The following is a 24,179-nucleotide window of genomic DNA, read 5'->3' on the forward strand; positions in this document are numbered from 1 at the left end:
TTACAGCTTTGAGAAATCAAAGACTATCTGACAGTACAATTACTAATTAACTTATATTCCCAGAGAGAAAGATTTATGTAAACTATTTTCAGGGTTAAGGCTTTTAACAATTGCATGTTGAGCAGAAGATTATTAAACACTGATAGGCTGGTGAGGGTGCAATAAAACTTTATGAGTAGTTCAATATATACCTAAGCAACTTGCCTTGATCATTATTTTGGCAGCCTTACCCAAGTCTGGTACAACACAGCAAACAGAACTGGCTATGAAATAAGGTAAGTCTATGGCTCATTTTTTTTGTTATTTTTATGTTTTCAACTAATTATATTTTTTCTTAATTTGTGTTAGCAGTATTCCCATCTATCTGCACTAGGTTAAAATAGCAATATTATATATTTTAAGTTGCCATTGAAAACATGCAGTACCTTGTATTAAACAGGAAAACACATTTCTAATTTGTTTTAAATACAGGATTTTTTTTTTTTTTGGCCCAACTCTTCATTATAACTTTTGTAAGACTTAGGTGGAATCATAGCAACTTTTGTTTAATGACTCTATATGAAAGAAAATAAGTATTGATTAAGATTTTGAAAAGCAGATGAATACTCTAATAAAGTATGCTTAAATATATTCTAAGAAAATCTATATAGAGTAGAATGCTACATTTATAAAACATTTAATGCTTCCTACTTGACTTTTTAAAGATCATTCTTCAAGTTGTTATACAATATTGTTCATCTTCATAATAAATAGGCAGAGAAAAGGTATCAATACATAGTTTCCAAGAAGACTTGTTTAAAATGACTGTAATCCAAAATTACAGGGATTGTATTTTTATCACAGTAATTTTAAGCAATTGGTTCAAATTTTGTATTGATTTTTCTAAACAAAGGAGAGTTTGACTCATGACAAAAATGCATTTTTTAAGATTTCCCTTGTCAAAAAAGAAAACACAATTCTCATTACTGACTTCTTGGTAGCAAAGTAGGTTATCACTTCAAATGAGATTTACACTTATTTAAAGTTGAACACTAAATTTAACTTTGTCAATTCTCAACATAATATCAAGCAACTGGGCTTCATTTTTCAAACAGCTTTATATGTTACCTGTTGCTCTGTTTAGTTTACATTCATTTTCTTTGAAAATTACTGATGCAGTAATAAGCTTACGTATCTGTAACAGAAAATTATATACTAAGAATGAATGCCAATCTGCAGATATTCATTTATAAGCTATAGAAAAATTAAGTTTTTACTTACTTAGTATTAGTCTCTGACTACTTTTATAATTTTTGCTAACAAGAATGTAACAATCTAATTGAGGAAATTGACATATACATAAATAATTGCAATGAACATTTCCCATGCTATGGTAAATGAAGAAAGGCTAGATTAACTGTGCCTCAGAGTAGTAAGGAACTCACCATGACATTTGAATTGAGAAAAATGTAGAATTCACCTAGAAGAGTGGATGGGCAGGGATTGAAACTGAACAGCAGGTATGAAGGAAATGTGTTATCTAAAAATTATGCTGTGGTACTGGGGATAAAATGAAGGCATAGTTCTAAAAATTCTTTGAAGATAAAGTCAAATGGACTTACTGAATGATTGAATGTTGTAAAACCTATGGAAGAAGGAAAAAAAAGATGTTTAGGTTGGGAAAACTGGGTACTTGAGTTGACACAGTTACAGAACAGGGACCATTGTGAGACCAAAAAAAAAAAAAAAAAAAAAAATTGGTTTTAAACCCAGTAATTTATTAAAGCATTTATTGTATAAATTCTAAGTTCTACTTTGGTATATGTCTTTGAATTAAGATTTATATTAGAATCATGGAACACAGATAATACATGGAAACCTGAGAACTAAGAAAAATAAGATATATGTGGTCAAAATTAAATTAAACAAATATGCTTTCAGATAATTATTGTAGATGTGTTCTTTCCAGTCTACATTTGGGTATCTTCTATAAGCTACCTCAAAAGTCTAATGCCATCTAATAATAAATATACATTTTTGATATGAGAGTTTTGTATATCTAATTTGCTTCTGTTTGATGGAGGAACTTAGTGATAATTCAAAAGACTTTTAAACAGAGTAGCAACTCGCAAATATATACTGTTCTATGAAATATATGTATTTATGTTCTTTTTGACAATATCATTGTGGAAAGTAGTGTTGGAATTAGAGAGACGAGAGTTCAAGAAAAGAACTGAAGATTTTAACTTTGAAATATAACTTATTCTCTCTTAAGTTTAAAGTTCCTAATTCGTAAAATGTGAATAACTATTTCCTTCATAGAATTGTTGTGAGAATTGAGAAACAGCGCAAATGGAAGCCTTTGCCTAGCAAAATGCTCTAAATGAGAAGGCAACGCACACCTACTTGAATATATATTTTTCCATCTATATTTTCATCTCAGCGTACTACTACTCTAATGCACATCAGTAATTCATTCCTTTTACTTTAAATTGCATGTATTGCTTACATTTTATATCAGGATAAGTTACAAGTTATTAAGTACATGCTTAATATATTATTAAGTGGGTGTTTAATTTAGGATGTTATGTAAGTGCTGTCTGCCACTCTGCATTGTACTTACTAAAAAAAAAAAGAATGTATGTAATTTCATGAGAATTATTGGTGGTTTATTATAGTTATATATTTTACATTTTAAATATATATTCTTTTCTGTTTTTAGATGGCAAGAAAGAAATTTAGTGGATTAGAAATCTCTCTGATTGCCCTCTTTGTCATAGTTACCATCATAGCTATTGCCCTAATTGTTGTTTTAGCAACTAAGACACCTGCTGTTGAAGGTAAGTAGTACATTAAAAGCATGTCTACATTATCGTGAAGTTAGGAGGGATTTACTCCACAATAGTTATAGGTTTTAAAAAATAATCTGTGTAAGACGAAACATTCACAGAAAAATCCAGGGTAAGTTACAAAACTACTCCAACTTTTTCTATTCATTATATTCCAGTTATTTCAATGATGAGCTATTGTAATTAAGGAATCCATGTTCTTTGGCATTAATTGCCTTCCCTACTTGACAAAGAGCAAAGAGACAAAGGGATTATATTGTTAATGTAAGGTGGAATAATAGCTTACTGGCGTGAGCATCATCTCATTAGTGGGAAAACCTGGGTTTTTGCTCCAGCCTTTGCACACTTGTAAAGGAAATGAGGATTTGAGCATATATTCTTTGTTCTGACTAGATTGTATTTTAAGGAGAGAGAGGTTGTATGAGAAAGGCAGTTAGAGGAAAGTTGAAAAAAGACTTGGATAGTTTAACTATCTTTTTCTGAATATTTTAATTCTAATTTAGAGTTGGTACATATGGAAAGCTGAATCTCTTCATTATTCTCTCTTGAGCAAACCAGCCTTGTAAAGGATGTTGCACATTATCTTCTAGACTATAGTTAGTGTTTCTTATTCCTGGTAGTCTTTTGTTTTGCCTACTTCCAGAAACTGAGAGCTTATTCTACTATGAAGCAATAGATTTTAACAATATCTCGTTGCTGGAATGTTATTTATATGGAGTTGGTATCTACCATTCTTTGTTATTCCAGCTTTCTCTACTCTACCTATCAAATTATTCCCTTGAAAGTATGTACTTTCTAGATCCTTGAGGAATCGCCATACTGTTTTCCATAATGGTTGAACTAGTTTACAATCCCACCAACAGTGTAAAAGTGTTCCTATTTCTCCACATCCTCTCCAACACCTGTTGTTTCCTGATTTTTTAATGATGGCCATTCTAACAGGTGTGAGATGGTATCTCATTGTGGTTTTGATTTGCATTTCTCTGATGGCGAGTGATGATGAGCATTTTTTCATGTGTCTGTTGGCTGTATGAATGTCTTCTTTTGAGAAATGTCTGTTCATATCCTTTCCCCACTTTTTGATGGGGTTGTTTGTTTTTTTCTTGTATATTTGTTTGAGTTCTTTGTAGATTCTGGATATATGACCCAGCCATCCCACTACTGGGTATATACCCAAAGGATTATAAATTATTCTACTACAGAGACACATGCACACGTATGTTTATTGCGGCACTATTCACAATAGCAAAGAGTTGGAATCAACCCAAATGTCCATCTGTGACAGACTGGATTAAGAAAATTTGGCACATATACACCATGGAATACTATGCAGCCATAAAAAAGGATGAGTTTGCGTCCTTTGTAGGGACATGGATGCAGCTGGAAACCATCATTCTTAGCAAACTATCACAAGAACAGAAAACCAAACACCGCATGTTCTCACTCATAGGTGGGAACTGAACAATGAGATCACTTGGACTCGGGAAGGGGAACATCACACACTGGGGCTTATCATGGGGAGGAGGGGAGGGGGGAGGGATTGCATTGGGGAGTTATACCTGATATAAATGATGAATTGATGGGTGCTGACGAGTTGATGGGTGCAGCACACCAACATGGCACAAGTATACATATGTAACAAACCTGCACGTTATGCACATGTACCCTAGAACTTAAAGTATAATAAAAAAAAAAGGAAGTATGTACTTTCACCTGTTTTCCTCTTCTCTAATTTCTTCTCACCTTCTCTTTATGCTTTTTGTAAATCATATTGCTCCATCTTGTTTCTTGAGCTGTAAAGTACAAATTGTAAATACAGTATGAATGTATATTTTGTTACCTTTTGAATCTACACCAAGTCCTTTTGTAAATATATTTTGTATTTCTGAAGAAAAAGTCAATAGGATTCTACACTGTCAATTTTAAAAGTATGATTGGATCTTTTCCTTTTGATGACTAGTGCTTGAATTTGTGGGTCTTTTTTAAATGCAAAATTTATTTTAAAATTTTCATTTTATATGAATTCATGTATTATTTCAAAAAATACTTGTTACTTGAAAAATCTGAGAAAATTAATTTAATGTCATGTTTTATTTTATTGAGTTTCTTCCTCCCCCAGAAATTAGTGAATCTACTTCAGCTCCAGCTATTACTCGTACGACTACGAATCCTTCTGATTCAGGAAAATGTCCAAATGTGTTAAATGATACTGTCAATGTGAGAATAAACTGCATTCCAGAACAATTCCCAACAGAGGTCTGCAACAAAAGTCTTTACTCTTTTTAATGATATATAAATTATTATATTAAGATAATTGTTCAATATAGGATCAATCTTATTTAATAAAGAGCTAGACATAAATTAGGCTGTATTTATCTTTTTATCATAGCTCTCTATTAAAAATAATAGATAATAGAAGTTACTGAGTTTGCTTTCCTTTATCTCTGCTCAATTTAAAGTAACAAGTTAATATTAATCCATATTTAACAAGTTATTGTTTATTTTATAAATCTTCATGAAATTCTATCATCTCAAATCTACTTCTTGAAGAAAGTATACCTTTGACAATATAGAACATTTAAGAGATGGTATGTATGTTCCAATAGAGTGTTTGTAATGATAGCATTAAGAAGTATCTGTGGAACATAAAATGATACTCATTTTATGAAAATTATTATTTGTTTTTAATTTAACAATTAGAAGTGAAGAAGAGAAAATGGATAAAATTAGCGGTAACCAATTGGATTCATGTAACCCGCGTTCAATCTTCCTTTTTTCCCCCACAAATCTGTGTGGGAATAAAGGTCTATGTGTGTGTTATATGTACAGTCCTTCATGGGTATCCTCGGGGAATTGGTTCCAGGACTTCTGAGGATATCGAAATCTGCAGATGTTCAAATATCTTATATAAAATGGCAGTATTTGCATCTAACTTATGCACATTCTCCTGTATACTTTAAATCATCTGCAGAGTATTTATAAATCTAATACTATGTAAATGCTATGCAAATAATTGTTATACCGTACTGTTTTTTGTTTACATTATTTTTATTACCATGTTGGTATTTTTTGTTCCTTGAAATATTTTTGATTCACAGTTTGCTGTATCCACAGATTCAGAGGGCTGACTCTATGTACTGACAGTTTGCAAATATTTGCATTTGCAAATATGATATGCAATTATAAATTTCACCTTCTCCACTCCACTTTACCACACATCAATTAACTGAATAAACTATAACATTTATTTTGTTCCTATTCCATCTTCCCTACATCATACTAAGCATATTATTTTCTAATTAATTTGCCATAAACAAATTTGAAAGAGATGAGATTTTCCTTAGAGTAATACTATGAATAGTAGGTCCTATAGCTGATCCACTGATAGAATAGCTAAATAACATAGTATTTACTGTGATACACTGAGGAAAGTGGCCAGATATTCTCTTTACTTAACCTTCTTAGGTGGAGCTTGCAGTGGGCCGAGATTGAGTCACTGCACTCCAGCCTGGTCAACAGAGTGAGACTCCATCTGGAAAGAAAGAAAGAGAGAGAGAGAGAGAGAGAGAGAAAGAAAGAGAAAAAGAAGAAAAGAAAGAAGGAAAAAAATGATTGAAGTTGAACATAGACTTTTATGAGGAACAATATGGGTTTTGAAGGTCTTATAGGGAAACAACATTTGAAAGTCAATGGTTTATAGTTTTGTTGCCTACTATTAGTCTTTACTATCAACTTAAACTGTTAGATTGCTAGATTGCTGAGGAATGTTTTCAGTGTGAAATAAATTATATTTGTGAAGTAAACAAGTTAAACTTCAGCCAATATATTTATGCTTGTCATTTATAAAATGACAACTTGCAGTTTTAAAAGTTGAACTTAGCATGTCTCAAATGAATTTGAGTATTTTCTTGACATTTTTAACTAGGAAAGTGCAACTTAACAAAATGATTTTAAAGAGATTATCATTTAAGTGGTACCTTATTCATAAAGTTCTGGACTTATATGGAAGCTTAGAGTGTTGTTCAAGGCTAAATTAATACTCCCGTGTCACTTTGCTAGTTTACAGGCAAAACTGGAATTAGAAGAGTAGTATGCAAAGTTCAATGTGAGCTCATGTTTCACGAACTCTGTAGTCACTGTTCTTTAATGAGCATGTCATAATTTTCTCTAAGTGGATGAATTTTCAAGGTTGTATTTTTCTATTATATGAAATGGATTTAAAAAGTAAATAATAAAGGAATGAAAAATGAAATCTACCTGAAATTAGAAAATGGGCCTAGATATTTGCCTTTTTCTGCTTTAGGAGATGTTGCAATTTTCAAATACGATTTTTATTCAAACTTTGTCACTCAGGGTTTTTTTGTTGTTGTTGCTGTTGTTATTTATAGTTATGTATCTTTAATAATACTTTTCTTTAAATACCTTAAAGGTTCTTTAAAATACTTCAAATGTTAATTTTCTAGCAATAATTTTCATCTTAAATATATACACTTACTCTTTTAAATATGAGAAGTATTCCATCTGACTAAATGTTATTTGTTCCAAATGTAGTGATAGAGATTGAAGTTGGTTAAAGTAATGATTTTCGAAAAATTTCCTTAATTTAAAAAAAAGATTTATCTTGGATTTTCATATACATGAGGATAGATCATGATTGTTAAATATTTGAAAATTGGTTATATTAAGCTTACTGTATAAATTATTGTATACTAGAAATGGCATGTTTATTGTATATTAGAAAGGGCATATTTACTTAGTGCACAATGATGAGAAAATATAGAATAATCAAATGGTTACCTAGGAAACAGCCATAATTCCATGCAAAGTGCATTAGCTCAGGCTGCCATAACAAAATTCCACAGAATAGGTAGCTTAAACAATAGCAATTATTTTCTCACAGTCTTGGAAGCTAGACATCCAAGATCAAGGTGTCACCAATGTTGGTTTCTAGTGAGGGCTCTTTCTCGCTTGTAGACAGCTGCCTTCTCATTTTGTCCTCACAATGAGTATTTCCTCTTTGTGCAGAGAGAGAGAGGTCTTTGTTGTCTTTTCCTTCTCTTATAAGAACACCAGTCCCAATGAATTAGGGACCCACCCTTATATTCTTATTTGAACTTAATTAATCCCTGAAAGGACCTATCTCCAAATACCTTCACATTGGGGGTTAGAGCTTCAACATATGAATTTTGGGGGCATAATACAGTGAATACACATATCTATGTATTGTATACACATTATATGTTACTACATATAAAATTATTACATTTAATGTATATAATCACTTATAATTGTATATCACATAGATGAAATATGTTACAATATGATAAATTTATTATACTTTTATTTGCTAGAGTTTAACTGTGTCAAATGAAGCCAAAAGGAAAATAATTGGATGAGAAATTAAAAATAATGAGGAAAATGCCTGAAACCCTGAAAAATAGGAAGAACAACTAAACATAAATAACAAGTATCAAAATCTTCATAAGATAAACTAAAATTACCAATATTTTTAAAGCAACAACAGGGATATACATTTTTAATTAATATATTGTTGTGTATATGTAGTAGGTTAAATAATGTTTTCCAAAAATTCATATCTACTTGGAGTCGTGGAATATGACCTTATCTGGAAATACAGTTTTCCAGAAGCAATTAGTTAAGATGTAGTCGTAGTGACTTAAGTTGGGCCATGAGTTGAATGACTAACGTCCTTATAAGAGGAAGGAACCACACACAGAAACAGACAGGGAAGAAAGCCATGTGAAATGGAAGCAGAAATTGGAAAAATACACCTATAAACCAAGGAATGCCAAGGATTGCCAGGAGCCACTAGAAGCTAGAGAGAGACGAGGGAGAGTTATTTTGTGAAGCCTTTGGAGGCAGCATGGCTCCGCTGACACCTTGAGTTAGGACTTATAGCCTCCAGTACGGTAAGAGAGTAGACTTTTGTTGCCTTAAGGCACCTTTTCCAAGGTTGTTATGAAAGACATAGGAAAATAATATGGTATATTTTCAGGAAATGAACGTAAGCCTGTTTTACTCTATACTTTTTGATTATTTAAATTGTGATTATAGTGTGCTTATTTCTTTCATTTTATTTTTTAAACTTAACACCTTTATGTGTTTATATATGTATTTATGTAAATGTATTTAGACTTTTATATACAAATCTTTCGTAGAGACTGCTGTAAATAATATTTTTTTGTACAATTGTCTCTTTGTATTGTTAGGAGTATTTCTTCAGGTTAGATAACCGAAGATAAAATTGCCTGATCAAAAGTTGCACACACTTTAGACTCTGATAAGTATTTAGATCCAATTGTACCCCAGTTTGCAATATATATGTGTGTATGTGTGTTTGGGTATAAATATATAAATATATACCCAAACACACACATATATGTATATAAGGTGTTTAGAGAGATTTTATATATAAATATATTATATATAATTATATACGTATATAATATATATTTATTTTACATAAAAATAAAAATATGTGTATTTTTATTTAAAATAAATATATATTTTATATATAATATATACTTTAATATATAAATGAATATATAAAATCTATATTTTATATATAATAAATGTACATATATTTCATATGCTTAGCTATTTAAACATTATATAAAATATATAAATATATAGTATCTATACTATATATATTATATATGTGTGTGTGTCTGTATCTGGTACTATTTTAATTTGAGGATGAAATAGCAGAAAGGTTGGTGCACACTTTCAGCTGATTAAAATGGAGGCTTTTAAGAACTTATTTTCATGGAAAGTAAGCAAAGGGGAAAATCCTACAATTTTTCGAATTATAAAAGTGTGTCACACTATTAAATTTACATAGAAAGAAGACTTGTAATTATACTGCTGTTCATGCATAGCATCAATATTTAGCTAAACTATTTATATATAAACATTTCTAATTTTTCTTTCACTTCACATAATATTTCATATGGATAATAAAATTACTGAGAATTCAGTATTTTGCTTTATTAATTGAATGCAATTGCAGCAACTACTTGTGATACTGGCACATAAACTAGTTAAGATAGCTTAATTAAATATTGAACTAGTAAGTAGGTAGAATTAAATCCCTTACACATTTTAAGTGGTTTTAAATTCAGGGCCATGTTTTCATCCTTCTAGTTTAAATTTCAGCTTGATACATAATTAGTACAAAATAAATATTTCAGTTCTTCCATATAAATATCATGACAACAGAATGAATTATAATTGTTTGGAGATCAGGTTCCTTTAAAATACATGAGCTTACAAAAATTTGTATAGATACGTGATTTTAATAATCACATCTCAGGTCATAAATTTCTGACAGGGTGTAATTAATTCAATTCATTAAATATATTTCTTCCAGGTAAAAGAAACAAAAGAGCAAATGCTATTTTACCATATTATACATTTGAAAAAATTAGATTATTTAAAAATATTCATTCATTGGAAAAATAGAGACTGGGACATCTGATAATAGTACTAATGATATAATTCCTTTTAAACTATTTTATCAGGGAGTTTGTGCACAGAGAGGCTGCTGCTGGAGGCCATGGAATGACTCTCTTATTCCTTGGTGCTTCTTCTTTGATAATCATGGTTATAATGCTGAAGAAACGACAACAACAAGTATTGGTAAGAAGTCCTCTATCGTGTTGATTCAATATGATATATTGTAAGTGAAGCAAAAATGTGTCTTAATTTTTTCTTTGGAAAAATACCTTAAATAGAATCAAATAAGAAATACGTTCCTGAGAACGTTCAAATTTCTTATTTTTGCATGATTGTAACAAATTTAAAAGGTGCTCATTTGTGGTAAATACAGTAACATAAATATATTTAATAATTGTTAACATTATAAATCAAGTCACTCATGGCAGCTTTTTTTATTCTTTAAGGACTTGAAGCCAAATTAAACAGGATACCTTCACCTACACTATTTGGAAATGACATCAACAGTGTTCTCTTCACAACTCAAAATCAGACACCCAATCGTTTCCGGTTCAAGGTTCGGTTTTTAAGGTTTTCAAAGAAGATTTAATACTAAAAGACATTTGATGGGTTGGGAGCCGTGGCTCATGCCTGTAATCCCAGCACTTTGGGAAGCCGAGGCAGGCGGATCACGAGGTCAGGAGATCGAGCCCATCCTGGCTAACGAGGTGAAACACTGTCTCTATTAAAAATACAAAAAATTAGCCGGGCATTGTGGTGGGCGCCTGTCGTCCCAGCTACTCGGAAGGCTGAGGCAGGAGAATGGCAAGAATCCGGGAGGTGGCGCTTGCAGTGAGACATTTGATGAACACACCTTTCTTCCTACAAATACATTTTCTCTCTTGAGAAATATTTATTCCAAGGCGAAGGATTAATTAAACTGCACTTCTCTCAGATTGTTTATGCAAATATAACGTACAAATAATAATAGTGTGCTCTGCACTTATTTTTGGGGGACTTACATAATATCATTCATGCAAAATATTTAGCTCAGTGCCTTGAAGAAAATAAACATTCTCAAGGAACATTTAACATTTTTTATTATTTAAACTACAGGCTATGATAGAAGATTAATCTAAAATTAATTTGAGAAAAGTGTTAGTGTTTTATACATGCAACATAATACTTTATTTCATTGATTATAAAATTTATTCATGGTTTTAAAAAGTACGATTCTTCTTTTTTTTTAGAATGTAGTTTACTAGTATAAAAATTTGGAAGTAAAAACAGCACCAAATTATTTGTACATCACCTTTTTAGCAATAATTTCACGGAAACCAAATTTTTCTTTTTCTCAGTGATTCAATTTTATTTCAGTACTTCTTTTTAGTTTCTGTAAAATTTTTTAAACAGAATTTCTTATCTTTATGGATAAGATTCTTATCTTTATACAGTTATATAAGGACCCAAACATTGAAAAGCATTGTGAATGATTAACTTTACAAAGGTCTAGTATTTAGTGTCTTGATTTACTAGTATACAGTGATTGATCACTAGTATTCAGTAATCAATATTTGGTAATACTGTCATTTTTATATCAGTCAATAAAAATCTATACTTAATTTTATACATAATACTTAATAACCAGCTAAATCTATGTATTTCTTTAATATTTATACATTTTGTGCATAGCCACTCAAAAATGTTAAAATTAAGGTTCTGAATAGATTAATACTCTTCTGTGAAACTAATCACCATGTTATTTCTAGTTTAGAACTTGCATTTAATAGTTCAGAAATGGAATATTAAATAAAAGCCTAGAATCAAGTAATGCTAACTTGCTTAAATCTTTCCAGATTACTGATCCAAATAATAGAAGATATGAAGTTCCTCATCAGTACATAAAAGAGTTTACTGGACCCACAGTTTCTGATACACTGTATGATATTAAGGTTACCCAAAACCCATTTAACATCCAAGTTATTAGGAAAAGCAATGCTAAAATTTTGTAAGTATATTATTTTACAATTATATGAGTTTATTCTGTTATTATAGAATTGGAAAGTCTTAATTTCAAGACATTTTCTGTGGAAATAAATTTCCTCCCAAAAGAGGGTAGGTGGATAGGTTTATAAAGATTACAGTGATAAAGGAGTTTGGTTTCTTGTGGATGAAAGATGCTGGAACATAAATCAGAATCTACAAATAAAGGTTGAACAAAGATGAAGGTGGAGAGCTTCACTAATGCAACTCTAGTCTTGCATATATTTGTACATGCATAGAATAGCTCTTGTGTCTTTCCCCCTATATTTATCACATTTTGTTGCCAGTTTGTAGAATCAGACAGTTACTATTCAAAGATGAAAGAGGAGTTAGTTCCCATATTAATATTAAAGTAGTTTATATATATGTAGAATCCAGTATAGACTGAACACCTTCATTATGATTGTATGAGGTGTGTAGGTGCAAGAGATTTAGTAATTTCCTGTGAATGGTTTCAAGATAAACGCCCAGATGTGTAGGTGCAAGAGATTTAGTAATTTCCTATGAATGGTTTCAAGATAAATGCCCTTGTATCCCCAAGAATTGCTAATAAAGCAATTGTCAAGATTAAATCTCAGCAATTACTCTTACTAAATGTATTTTAGTACTTTTGTTAATGACTTTGTGTTAAATCATAAAAACATTAAATGCCGTGTGAAATAAGCCAGGCACAGAAAGACAAATACTGTATGATCTCCCTTATAAGTGAAATCTAAAAGATGTTGAAATCATAGAAGTGGAAAGCAGAATTATGGTTTCCAGAGGCTGGGAGTGTAGGAGAATGGGGAGATGTTGATCAAATGATTAGACAGAAACAACATGTTTTTGAGACCAATCAACATGGTGACTATAGTTAATAATAAAATAATAATTTAATGTATCTTACAAAAGTACTGAGACTACTATAAATTCTAAATATTTGCAGTAAAAAGTATGTAGGGTGATGGATACATTAATTAGTTTTATCATCAAATCATGTGTATCAAAACATCACATTGTATCCCATTAACACAGACATCCCTCAGTATCCATGGAGACTGCTTTCAGGACAACCCCCACTCCCCCACTGAGTACACCAAAATCCATGGATGCTCAAATTCCTTATATAAAATTGTGTAGTATTTGCATATAACCTATGCACATCCTCTTGTATACTTAAATCATTCCTAAATTACTTATGATAATGAATGTAATGTGTATTATATGTCAAGAATTGTTATACTATATTGTTTAGTGAAGAATGATAATAAAAATATGTCTGTATATATTTAGTATAGATACACCATTCTTTTTTCCCCCCCTTAAATAATTTCCATCCCTTGTTGTTTGAATCCATGAATTCAGAACTCACAGATATGGAGGGCTGACTGTATATACAATGACTAATTGTCAATAAAAATAACAGCATACAAATCTTAAACGTCATTTAGCATTTCTTGTAGTACCTATTTCACCTGCATAAAACATTAAACGTTTTTAGGGTAAAAATGCTTTCAAACTTAATTTTTTAGTGTGGAAGCCAGTAAAATACTGCATTTTAAAATCTGGTACCTAGAGCAAGCAGAATTGGATTTGAAACTTGGCTCTCCTGCTTACCAGTTTGTGGTCCCTGAAAACATCAGTTAATTATCCCAGTTTGTGTCATCTGTGAAATGTGATTGATAATGGTAGTTATGCCTTAAACTTGTGATGAAAAGTAAGGGAAGAAATGGATGTGAAAGATATTGGCAAAAATTGTGTCGATGCAGTGAACAAATATTTTTTATGGGGTAATTTGTGTGTTTCTAAGAAGTGACCAAACTAACCAGCGGTGTGTTTAAAATGAAATATTCTGGATAATGTTAGCATAAACCTGTATCTGGTAGAACATTTATATATATACACACATGATTATTTCTTTATTTCTTTTATGGTGCAGGTTTGACACCAGCATTGGTCCCTTAGTGTACTCTGACCAGTACTTACAGATCTCAACCCGTCTTCCAAGTGATTACATTTATGGTATTGGGGAACAGGTTCATAAGAGATTTCGTCATGATTTATCCTGGAAAACATGGCCAATTTTTACTCGAGATCAACTTCCTGGTGATGTAAGAAACTCTTTTTCTTCTTATAAATATAATCATTATAGTGCAGCAGATGATAATCTTAGCATATTTGAAAACATCATTTATTTTAACTGATCAATTAAACTATTTGAATGTCACTGATACCAATACAGAAGCTTGTTTAGATTGAGAGTGACAATTGATAGGTTTTAAATGGACTCAGCGACTAACAGATTTTGTGAAGTTTTTCACAGGATTTCCAGTTTATAAATGGTTTATTTTGACTTTCATGATCATATTTTATGATTCCTTTTCAACTCACCCTTGTACTTATATCCATCAATGGCTAGCCATTGCACTAGAATAATTCCAAACACTGTTTTACATGTCTTCATATAATATAATGTCTGCCTAGCTACCAGATACTATCTCATGCATCTCTGTCCTTCTTATTGTTCTATAATATATGATCATTTTCCATAACTTCAAATCTTTGCACAGTTTGTTTTTTTTTTTCTGATAAGTACAGAAACCTAATGTTCTTCATCACTCATGTAATATATCATTCAGCTCTCAACCGAAATTTGGTCTTGTAAGAACTCCCAAACTCTCCAATAAGGACTTAGTCTTTATCTTTATACTTGACTTAGTATAATAATCATATTAGTGTATTACTCCTGTATATGTTTGTTTCTATGTTTGTTGATCAAAAATGTGAGATTTTGGAGAGCAAACTTCATACCTTTAAAAAATATTTTTGATTCATGATTGACTTGGGTCAAATGTTTGTCAGTTATTTCTTTTTAATTGGCAATGCTGTTTCTATATCAAAAATAAACCAATGAGTAGTTGTTTTAAAGAGTTTCATTTGGTACAGAATTTCTAATGAATTTTACTAATTTCTATTTACAGCAGAGTGAGATTAATTAATTAACACCAGAGTGAGAATGTCAGAGCTAATTTCCATACATTCTTCCCTTTAAAAATCCATATCCACTTAGTCAGGAAGTCTTTTTCCTTTCACCTTATCAGTGTATTTCCAGTTTGTCTCTATCATGTCAACTCCTCATCAGCTCTCAAGAAACAGACTACTAAACTTTTATGAGGGTATACATATCATTTTGGAAGCTCCTGCAGTACCTTGGGCATACATGAGGCCTAATTGATAAACATGCCATTACCTTATCATGACTAAGTTATTATTTTTATTTTTTATTTCATTTATTTATTTTTGAGATGGAGTCTAGCTCTGTCACCTGGGCTGGAACGCAGTGGTGTGATCTGGACTCACTGCAACCTCTGCCTCTTGGGTTCAAGCGATTCTCCTGCCTGAGCCTCCCAAGTAGCTGGGATTACAGGTGCATGTCACCACGCCCAGCTAATTTTTCGTATTTTTAGTAGAGGCGACATTTCACTATGTTAGCCAGGATGGTCTTGATCTCCTGACCTCGAGATCCTCCCACCTGGGCATATGTTATTAAAATTAATGTAATTATAATAAAACAGGACAGTTAAGTAATATATTAATAGTATATGTTATATATTTTTACATTACTATATTAATAATAAAACGTTTGAAGTTTTGTTTTACCTATAATGTTTCATTGGTATGTATAGTGAAGACAATTAGTATAGAAACATGGGAAATAAATTATAGTAACAAATTAATTCATGATGAGCATATAAAATATATAATCTTTTTGTTTTAAATATATTTGAAAATTTTATTTTCAAATTCTTGACTTATAGAATAATAATAATTTATATGGCCATCAAACATTCTTTATGTGTATTGAAGACACAACTGGAAAGTCATTTGGTGTTTTCTTAATGAATAGCAATGCAATGGGTAAGAATAATTTATTTGATAATATATTTATAGATTTCACTTGAAATGTTTTAAATGCTCTTTATTTCAATCATGCATATTGTATGTTAGAGCAAACTCTATTATAGTTAATATTAACATATGAAATTGTTATAAGTAGATTTTGAAATTAAAGAGAAAATCAATTTTTGCATGCCAGTGCATCTATTACAGGGAGAGTACGCTATGTTGTGGCATTCAGGCACTTTATTTTCCTTTCAGAGGATTACCGAAACACATCCATGCCAATGGGTATTTTCATTCCCTCAATCTCATTTGTCTAGATAAGTAAACATGCCACTACAAATGAAAATAAAAAAGATGTCTATGGAAATAGAAGAGTAAATTTTTTAGTTCATCATAATTCATATAATGTAGTATTTTAGTTTTTAATATTATGGGTATAATATCTATTTAATAGGTGAATTGATGATAACAAAAAATTGAAGAAATTAATCACATTTCAGCAAGATCAGTTTATTACGTGGTTATCCAGTCAGTTACTGTGTCTTATATTTAGAAAAGTTAAATTAAAACTTTTGAAACTTTGTCCTTTAGAAGTTAATATGTGATAATATGACCTTTCAGAGAATCTTCAATTTAAATGACTAATTAAAAACGCAGTTTTAGAGAAACATCTTTTGGTGGTCAGTGAACTAATCCTTTGCAACTAACCCTTTGCAACGCAATATCCAGGGGGAGCTTTTGCCACCATCTGTGAAAGAAAATAGCTGGGACATTTTATTATAAGCCTCAGACATGTTGGCGTTTTACTTTTTCCCTATGTTATTCCTGCATTCAATATTTCATTATTTCTTAATTATTTCAAAATATTGTAAAATAATGTAGTTAATACAAATTAATTTAAATGGAATTTGCAATTAATTACTATAAGCCCTTTCACGATTTACATATAAGTTTCCCAATTTTATTTTGTAGAGATTTTTATACAGCCTACTCCAATAGTAACATATAGAGTTACTGGTGGCATTCTGGATTTTTACATCTTTCTAGGAGATACACCGGAACAAGTAGTTCAACAGTATCAACAGGTGTGTTTCAGGTCTATTTTATAAAATTTTTTCTGCATACTTTTATTTCATCTAACATGACCACATATTTAGATGACTTTATTTTACACATTAGGGGCCTCTTAGCTAAATGTTTTCGAAAATCTTAACATATTTAAGACGCAGCTGGGTGGTTTTTGTTTTTCACCTATACAATGAACTCTATATATACTCAAGTTTCTATGTTTCTGAATTGAAAATTTCTTACTTCTAGGCAGCTGAGTTCAAGAACTGGATTTCATTGAGATGTTGAATATTAAATATTTACTTATTCATGACTTTATATGATGGAGTAAAGCAAAAGGAACGATCTTATTTAACACTGAGAATAGGCAATAAATGTATAGGTCATATATTCTTTTGGTCAAAATCCTAGAGGTAACTGAGTTGGGGGAAGACCGATGAATCTAGCTATAAATTCATAGTAGGTAAACTCCAGGAAAATTGACTCCTATCCTGGGACCTTCAGAGGGTTGAGTTTGAAACCTAGTCTAAAACTTTACATCTCAAGTCACTATCTAAGCAACTCTTATTTATATATTAAGTAACATCTTGTATACCGGAGCTCAGTATGGGCTTTAGAGAGCTGGGGAATCCAGGACCTACACTGAAGATGATTCTAAAAGTTTCACATAATTTCTCTCTTCTAACTGTTGATATATGTGATTCCTGGTGTTATAATGGAAAAGAAAATTATTTTCATTGGTATAAGATTTTAAGATTATGCCTATTTTAAAAATCTTATTTTCTTGATATACCTTTTGGCATAAAATTCCCATTTGCAAAAATGATCTCAAAGGATAATTACTATAAAAAACTTTTAAAATTATGATCCAAAAATCTGAAATGAGAGTAACTAGGGTTTTTTGCTGTTTAATCATTTACAATGTGTAATCATTCCCAAATTTATGTTTATAAATGTAAAATTTAGAAAACAAACACACAACATTTACAGTCTCTCTAATATAAAATCATAATTACAGTTATAGGCTGGTCTACATATAGACTTTGTTTGTGGTTATCACATGAACAAGAGGGAGAAACACTACTCTTTGACATTTCAACTGTCAAACATCAGCTGGCATAGTTATCTCCCACATGTTGAGTAAAGTCGGCAGAATGTCAAACTATTTCAAAAAAAGTATTGTTACATATATGTTGATTCTTCACATATATATGAGAAGAAATTTATGTCAGCATGTATGTTGATTCTTCACACATATATAAGAAGAAATTTCAATCACATGTCTAAATCTTTAATTTTATGGGACATATGGTGTTTAGGAGTATGGTATAAAAAATACTAATTCTTGAAAGCTTTATTTGATATCAGGTTTATCTGATACCAAGTTTGAAATAGGTTTAGTATTTTATTTGAATAGAAAACAATAACCCAACATGAGTAATTAATTTCTTGATTGTTATCTAGAAACCATGGATCCTATACATATATAAATAAATATATATATATATATATATGCCTAAACCAAAGAAAAATTTTGATGTCAAGTATGATTGTACATCACATATAACCTAATACTCAGTTTTTAGTGGAAAAAAATAACACCAGTTACATCCAAATTTCCATGTGCAAAATTATATCATCCGTTGTAATGTGACACTGATATTCTCTTGCACTGAGCTTGCTTGGGCCACTATAGAAATAGGAAGAGATGGCAATCCATTTGTCCCCAGGAGGAAGAAATGAAGCTGTGGTGCCGCATGTGAATAAGAAAGAGTCTACGAAATAACTGGGTGGGAGGACTGCAGAACATATATTTTATTAACATTTTTGCAAACCAGGAGATAGATAAGTGCCAAAATGTAGGGAAACAGAAATTCTATACTTTCAAACATCTTTTCTGTTTTTCTTATATGGTGACTTGTAATAGAAAACAGGATTGTGGTGGAAAATTTTCCCTTTTATCTTATCATTTATTTGTTGTTTTTCTTGTATTCTCTTATTCAACTTTCTACAATAGATGAAACATATCTCGGCAAATGCTCCTTTTTGGTATCCTGCATTTTCTAATTTTTAAACACAAACTAAAACATGAAGTACAAGACTTACACTTGTTAAAAATTTCATAACACATTCAAATAGAATAGGAAATTGTTTAGAATTCAGGTAACACTAATTGTTTGTTTAAATTATATAAACTTAAATGAATATTAGAGATATAAGAAAATAAAAGGCACACTAACTTTGGTTATTAATGTTAACTATATTTTTTCCACTCAAACTTATTATATTCTCATTTACTTTAAGCTTGTTGGACTACCAGCAATGCCAGCATATTGGAGTCTTGGATTCCAACTAAGTCGCTGGAATTATAAATCACTAGATGTAGTGAAAGAAGTGGTAAGGAGAAACCGAGAAGCTGGCATACCATTTGTAAGTAGAAGGAAGGGTTCGTGGGAATATATAACTTGAGTTAAATATTGTCACATAAAAATAGCTATAGGAAATTGTCACGAATATCTACTATATGCATTATATAATATAATTACAAGGCTACCTTTTAATTGTAAAGTATATTTTATCTCATGTGTAATGACCTTGCCTCCTGAAAGTACAAATATATGCTTTTGAAGAACCGATTGTTAGATATGCTAGAACAGAATACATATTCCACTGTGAACAAAATCATTTTTAGTTTTAAAAGTAGTCCTTAATTTTAGAGTCTATATATTTTCAAAAAATGCTGAAATGTATAAGTTTTTGATTTTTGTGCATTGAAATCTACGTATATAAAAACAATGCATATCTAGTCATTATCACTGAAAAATATGAATAATCACTTAATGCTTTTGTACTTAATAATTAGAAAAACCAGTTTTACGAACAATGCAATTGCTTCTTTAGTGAAATGAAAAGGATGGACGTTCATTTATTTTTTAAAGATTATGTTTATAATACACATTCACTGGAGTTAAAGATTGACCTGATTGAGAACTCTTTCAGTACTATGTATTGAAATACAGTCTTCTAACTTTCAGGATACACAGGTCACTGATGTTGACTACATGGAAGACAAGAAAGACTTTACTTATGATCAAGTTGCATTTAACGGACTCCCTCAATTTGTGCAAGATTTACATAACCATGGGCAGAAATACGTCATCATCTTGGTAATAATCAATTATACATTAATACATTTTTAGTGTCTACACATGTGTAAGTTAATAGATTTTTGCACAGTTTCTTCTTTCTATTATTAGGATCCTGCAATTTCCATAGGTCGACGTGCCAATGGAACAACATATGCATCCTATGAGAGGGGAAACGCACAACATGTGTGGATAAATGAGTCAGATGGAAGTACACCAATTATTGGAGAGGTAAAATATATTTATTAAAATTGTGTCGCTCAAATTTTCTTCTCTGAAACGATGAAGTTTCTGTGGATGTGCATGTGTGTGTGTGTGTGCGCGCGAGCGTGTGTGTATGTCTGCTTTCAAGTCTGAATTTTGTATTTTAATTGTGGAGAAAAACATTAGACAAAGAAAATAATCCAAGAATTTATAAAACAGTTCTTATAAGAAGTCATGCAAAATGTAAAGATATACCAGATAAATTTCTCCATGGTTTGATCTTAGTAGATTGTATGTGTTTAGGAATTTATGCATTTCTTCTAGGTTTTCCAATTTATTGGCATATAGCTTCTCATAGTAGCCTCTAAAAATTACTTGCATTTCTGTGTTATCTGTTGTAATGTGTCCTTTTCAATCACTGATTTTATTTATTTGGGCCTTGCTTTTTTTCTTAGTCTAGCTAAAGGTTATTTGATTTTGTTTATATTTTCAAAAAAAACCAACTTTTTATTTTGTTCCTCTTTTGTACTTTTTCTTTTTTTCAATTTCATGTATTTCTTCTCCGATCATTATTTTTTCTTTTCTTCTACTAATTTTGGGTTAGGTTTGCTCTTGATTTGCTAGTTCTTTAAGACATATGATTAGGTTGTTTATTTAAAGTTTTTCAACTTTTTTAATGTACGTAGTTACTGCTATAATTTTTCCCCTTAGTATTGCTTTCATTTTATCCCATATATTTCAGTACGTTGTGTTTCCATTATCAGCTGTTTTAAAACATTTGTAAATTTTTTTCCTAAATTTATTCATTGACCCAATGGTTATTCAGGAGCATATTGTTTAATTTTCATGTTTTTATGTAGCTTCCAAAGTTATTTTTGTTATTTATTTCTAATTTTATTCCATTATGGTGGAAGAAAATACTTGATATGATTTCAATTTTAAAAAAATTGAGAATAATTCCTGTGCTTAAGAGAAGAATGTCTGTAGCCATTGGATACAATATTCTATAAAAATCTATCAGGTCCATTTAATTTATAATAAAGATTAAAGACAGTGTTTCTTTGTTGGTTTTCTGTCTGTCTGAATGATCTGTACAATGCTGAACACGGGGTGTCAAAGTCTGCAGCCCTATTTCATTGAGTTCTATTTATCTATTTAGTTATTTGTTTTATACATCTGGGTGCTCCAGTGTTTGATGCATATATATACACACATATATATGCAATACATACATATATATGTGTGCTATATGTGTGATATATATACATTCATTGCTGAATTGATCCTGTTATTATATAATTATGCTCTTTTTCTCTTAACATTTTTTGTCTGAAAATCTATTTTGTCTGACATCAGTATAGCTATTCATGCTCTTTTACGGTTTCATTTGCATGAAATATCTCTTTTCATTTCTTTATTTTCAGTCTGTGCATCTTTATAGGTGAAGTGTGTTTATTGTGAGCAATAGATCATTAGATCTTATTTCTAATCCATTCAGCTGCTCTATATCTTTTTATTGGAGATTTAGTTCATTTACATTCATTGTTATCATTGATAAGTAAAGGCTTACTCCTGCTATTTTTACATGTTTTCTGGTTGTTTTATGATTGTCTCTATCTTCTTTCCTTTCTTCTGTCTTCCTTTTAGTGAAAGTGATTTTATTAGGTGGTGTGTTTTAATTTCTTACTTTCTATTTTCTGTGTATATGTTGTAGTTATTTTGATCTGAAGTTACCAGGATGCTTGCAAATAATATCTTACCACTCACTATTTTAAGCTGATGACAACTTAACACTGATTGCATAAACAAACTGACATACAAGCAGAGAGAAAACTAATAAAATCTTTACACTTTAACTTCCTCCTCCTGCTTTTTAAACTTTTAGTTTCCATTTATATTTTATTATACTGTCTGTCTTGAAAGATTGTAGTTATTTTTTATAAATATGACTTTTAATCTTTTTATTCAAAATACAAGTAGTGTACATACCACAAATGTATTGTTTTAATATTCTGTGGTTTCTGTGTACTTACTATTCACAGTCAGTTTTGTACTATAATTTCTTTTTGGTCCTTAACATCCTTTTTTTTTTTTTTTTTTTCCCCATTCTCCTGGCTCAGCCTCCAGAGTAGCTGGGACTACAGGCGCCCGCTACCACGCCCGGCTAATTTTCTTTTTTTTTTTTTTTTTTTTTGTATTTTTAGTAGAGACGGGGTTTCATTGTGTTAGCCAGGATGATCTGGATCTCCTGACCTCGTGATCCGTGCTGGGATTACAGGCGTGAGCCACTACGCCCAGCCTTAACGTTCTTTTCTTTCAGACCAAAAGAATTCTCTTTAGCATATCTTATAGGGTTTGTCTTGTGTTGATGAAATCCTTCAGCTCTTGCTTGAGAAAGGCTATATTTCTTTTCCATGTTTGAAGGATATTTTCACTGAATATTTTAAAAATATATATACTCTGCTAAAAGTATATATATTTTTTTCCTACAACATTTTAAATATGTCATGCAACTCTCTCTCCTGGCCTGTAAAGTTACACTGAAAAGTCTGCTGCCAGATATATTGGAGCTCCTTTGTAGGTTATTTGTCTCCTTTATCCTGCTGCTTTTTGCATTCTTTCTTTAACCTTGACTTTTGGGAATTTAATTATTAAATGTCTCGAGGTAGTCTCTTTTGGGTTAAATCTTCTTGGTGTTCTGTATCTTTCTTGTATTCCAATATTGATATCTTTCTCTAAGTTTGGGATGTTTCCTATCATTTTCACTTTTAATATACTTTCTACCTCTCTCTCTCTACTTCCTCTTTAAGGCCAATAACTCAGATTTGCACTTTTGATACTATTTTCTACATCTTGTAGCCATGTTTCATTGTTCTTTATTCTTTTGTTCTTTTGTCTCCCCTGACTGTGTATTTTCAAATAGCTTGTCTTCTAGCTCACTGATTCTTTCTTCTGCTTGATCAATTCTACTACTAAAAGACTGATGCATTCTTTCGTATATCCATTGCAATTTTCAGCTCGAGTTTCTGCTTGATTCTTTTAAATTATTTTAATCTTTTCATTAAATTTATCTGATAGAACCCTGAACTCCTCCATGTTATCCTGGATTTCACTGAATTTCCCCAAAACAGCATTTAAAATTTTCTGTCTGAAAGTTGACATATCTCTGTCCCTCCAGGATTAGTCTCCGGTACCTTATTTAGTTCATTTTGTGAGTTCATGTTTTCCTGGATGGTCTTGATGCTTGTGGATGTTTGTCATTGTCTGGGCATTGAAGAGTTAGGTATTTATTGTAGTCTTCACAGTGTAGGCTTGTTTTTGCCCATCCTTATTGATAGGCTTTCCAGGTATTCTAAGGGACTTGGGTTTTGTGATCTAAGTCTTTGTTAACTGCAGCTGTATCTGCTTTAGGAGGCACCTAAAGCTCAATAATGCCATGACTCGTGCAGACTCATAGTCTATGGCTAGGGCTGTTCTAAATGCTCCATCTATGGGTGTCAGCTGATTCCTGCCCCTTCGTACTTTCCGCTGTGGCAGGCCAACACTGAGTTCC

General features: G+C 31.0%; 1 protein-coding gene across 1 annotated transcript in view; it reads left to right on the top strand.

Moving 5' to 3' along the window:
- Nucleotides 1–212: 212 nt before the first annotated feature.
- SI (sucrase-isomaltase (alpha-glucosidase)) overlaps nucleotides 213–24,179 on the top strand; it is a 107,124-nt gene continuing 83,157 nt past the window's right edge. The window contains exons 1-12 of the mRNA XM_011944633.1: nucleotides 213–275; nucleotides 2,702–2,819; nucleotides 4,948–5,084; nucleotides 10,370–10,487; nucleotides 10,751–10,860; nucleotides 12,140–12,291; nucleotides 14,245–14,416; nucleotides 16,124–16,223; nucleotides 17,181–17,293; nucleotides 19,581–19,706; nucleotides 20,312–20,443; nucleotides 20,534–20,653. Of these exons, the coding sequence (XP_011800023.1) occupies nucleotides 2,702–2,819; nucleotides 4,948–5,084; nucleotides 10,370–10,487; nucleotides 10,751–10,860; nucleotides 12,140–12,291; nucleotides 14,245–14,416; nucleotides 16,124–16,223; nucleotides 17,181–17,293; nucleotides 19,581–19,706; nucleotides 20,312–20,443; nucleotides 20,534–20,653 (1,398 nt within the window). The 5' untranslated portion in view covers nucleotides 213–275. The remainder of the gene's footprint in view (nucleotides 276–2,701; nucleotides 2,820–4,947; nucleotides 5,085–10,369; nucleotides 10,488–10,750; nucleotides 10,861–12,139; nucleotides 12,292–14,244; nucleotides 14,417–16,123; nucleotides 16,224–17,180; nucleotides 17,294–19,580; nucleotides 19,707–20,311; nucleotides 20,444–20,533; nucleotides 20,654–24,179) is intronic.

Source organism: Colobus angolensis, unplaced genomic scaffold, assembly GCF_000951035.1.
Source record: "Colobus angolensis palliatus isolate OR3802 unplaced genomic scaffold, Cang.pa_1.0 Scaffold234, whole genome shotgun sequence".
Classification (NCBI taxonomy): Eukaryota; Metazoa; Chordata; class Mammalia; order Primates; family Cercopithecidae; genus Colobus; species Colobus angolensis.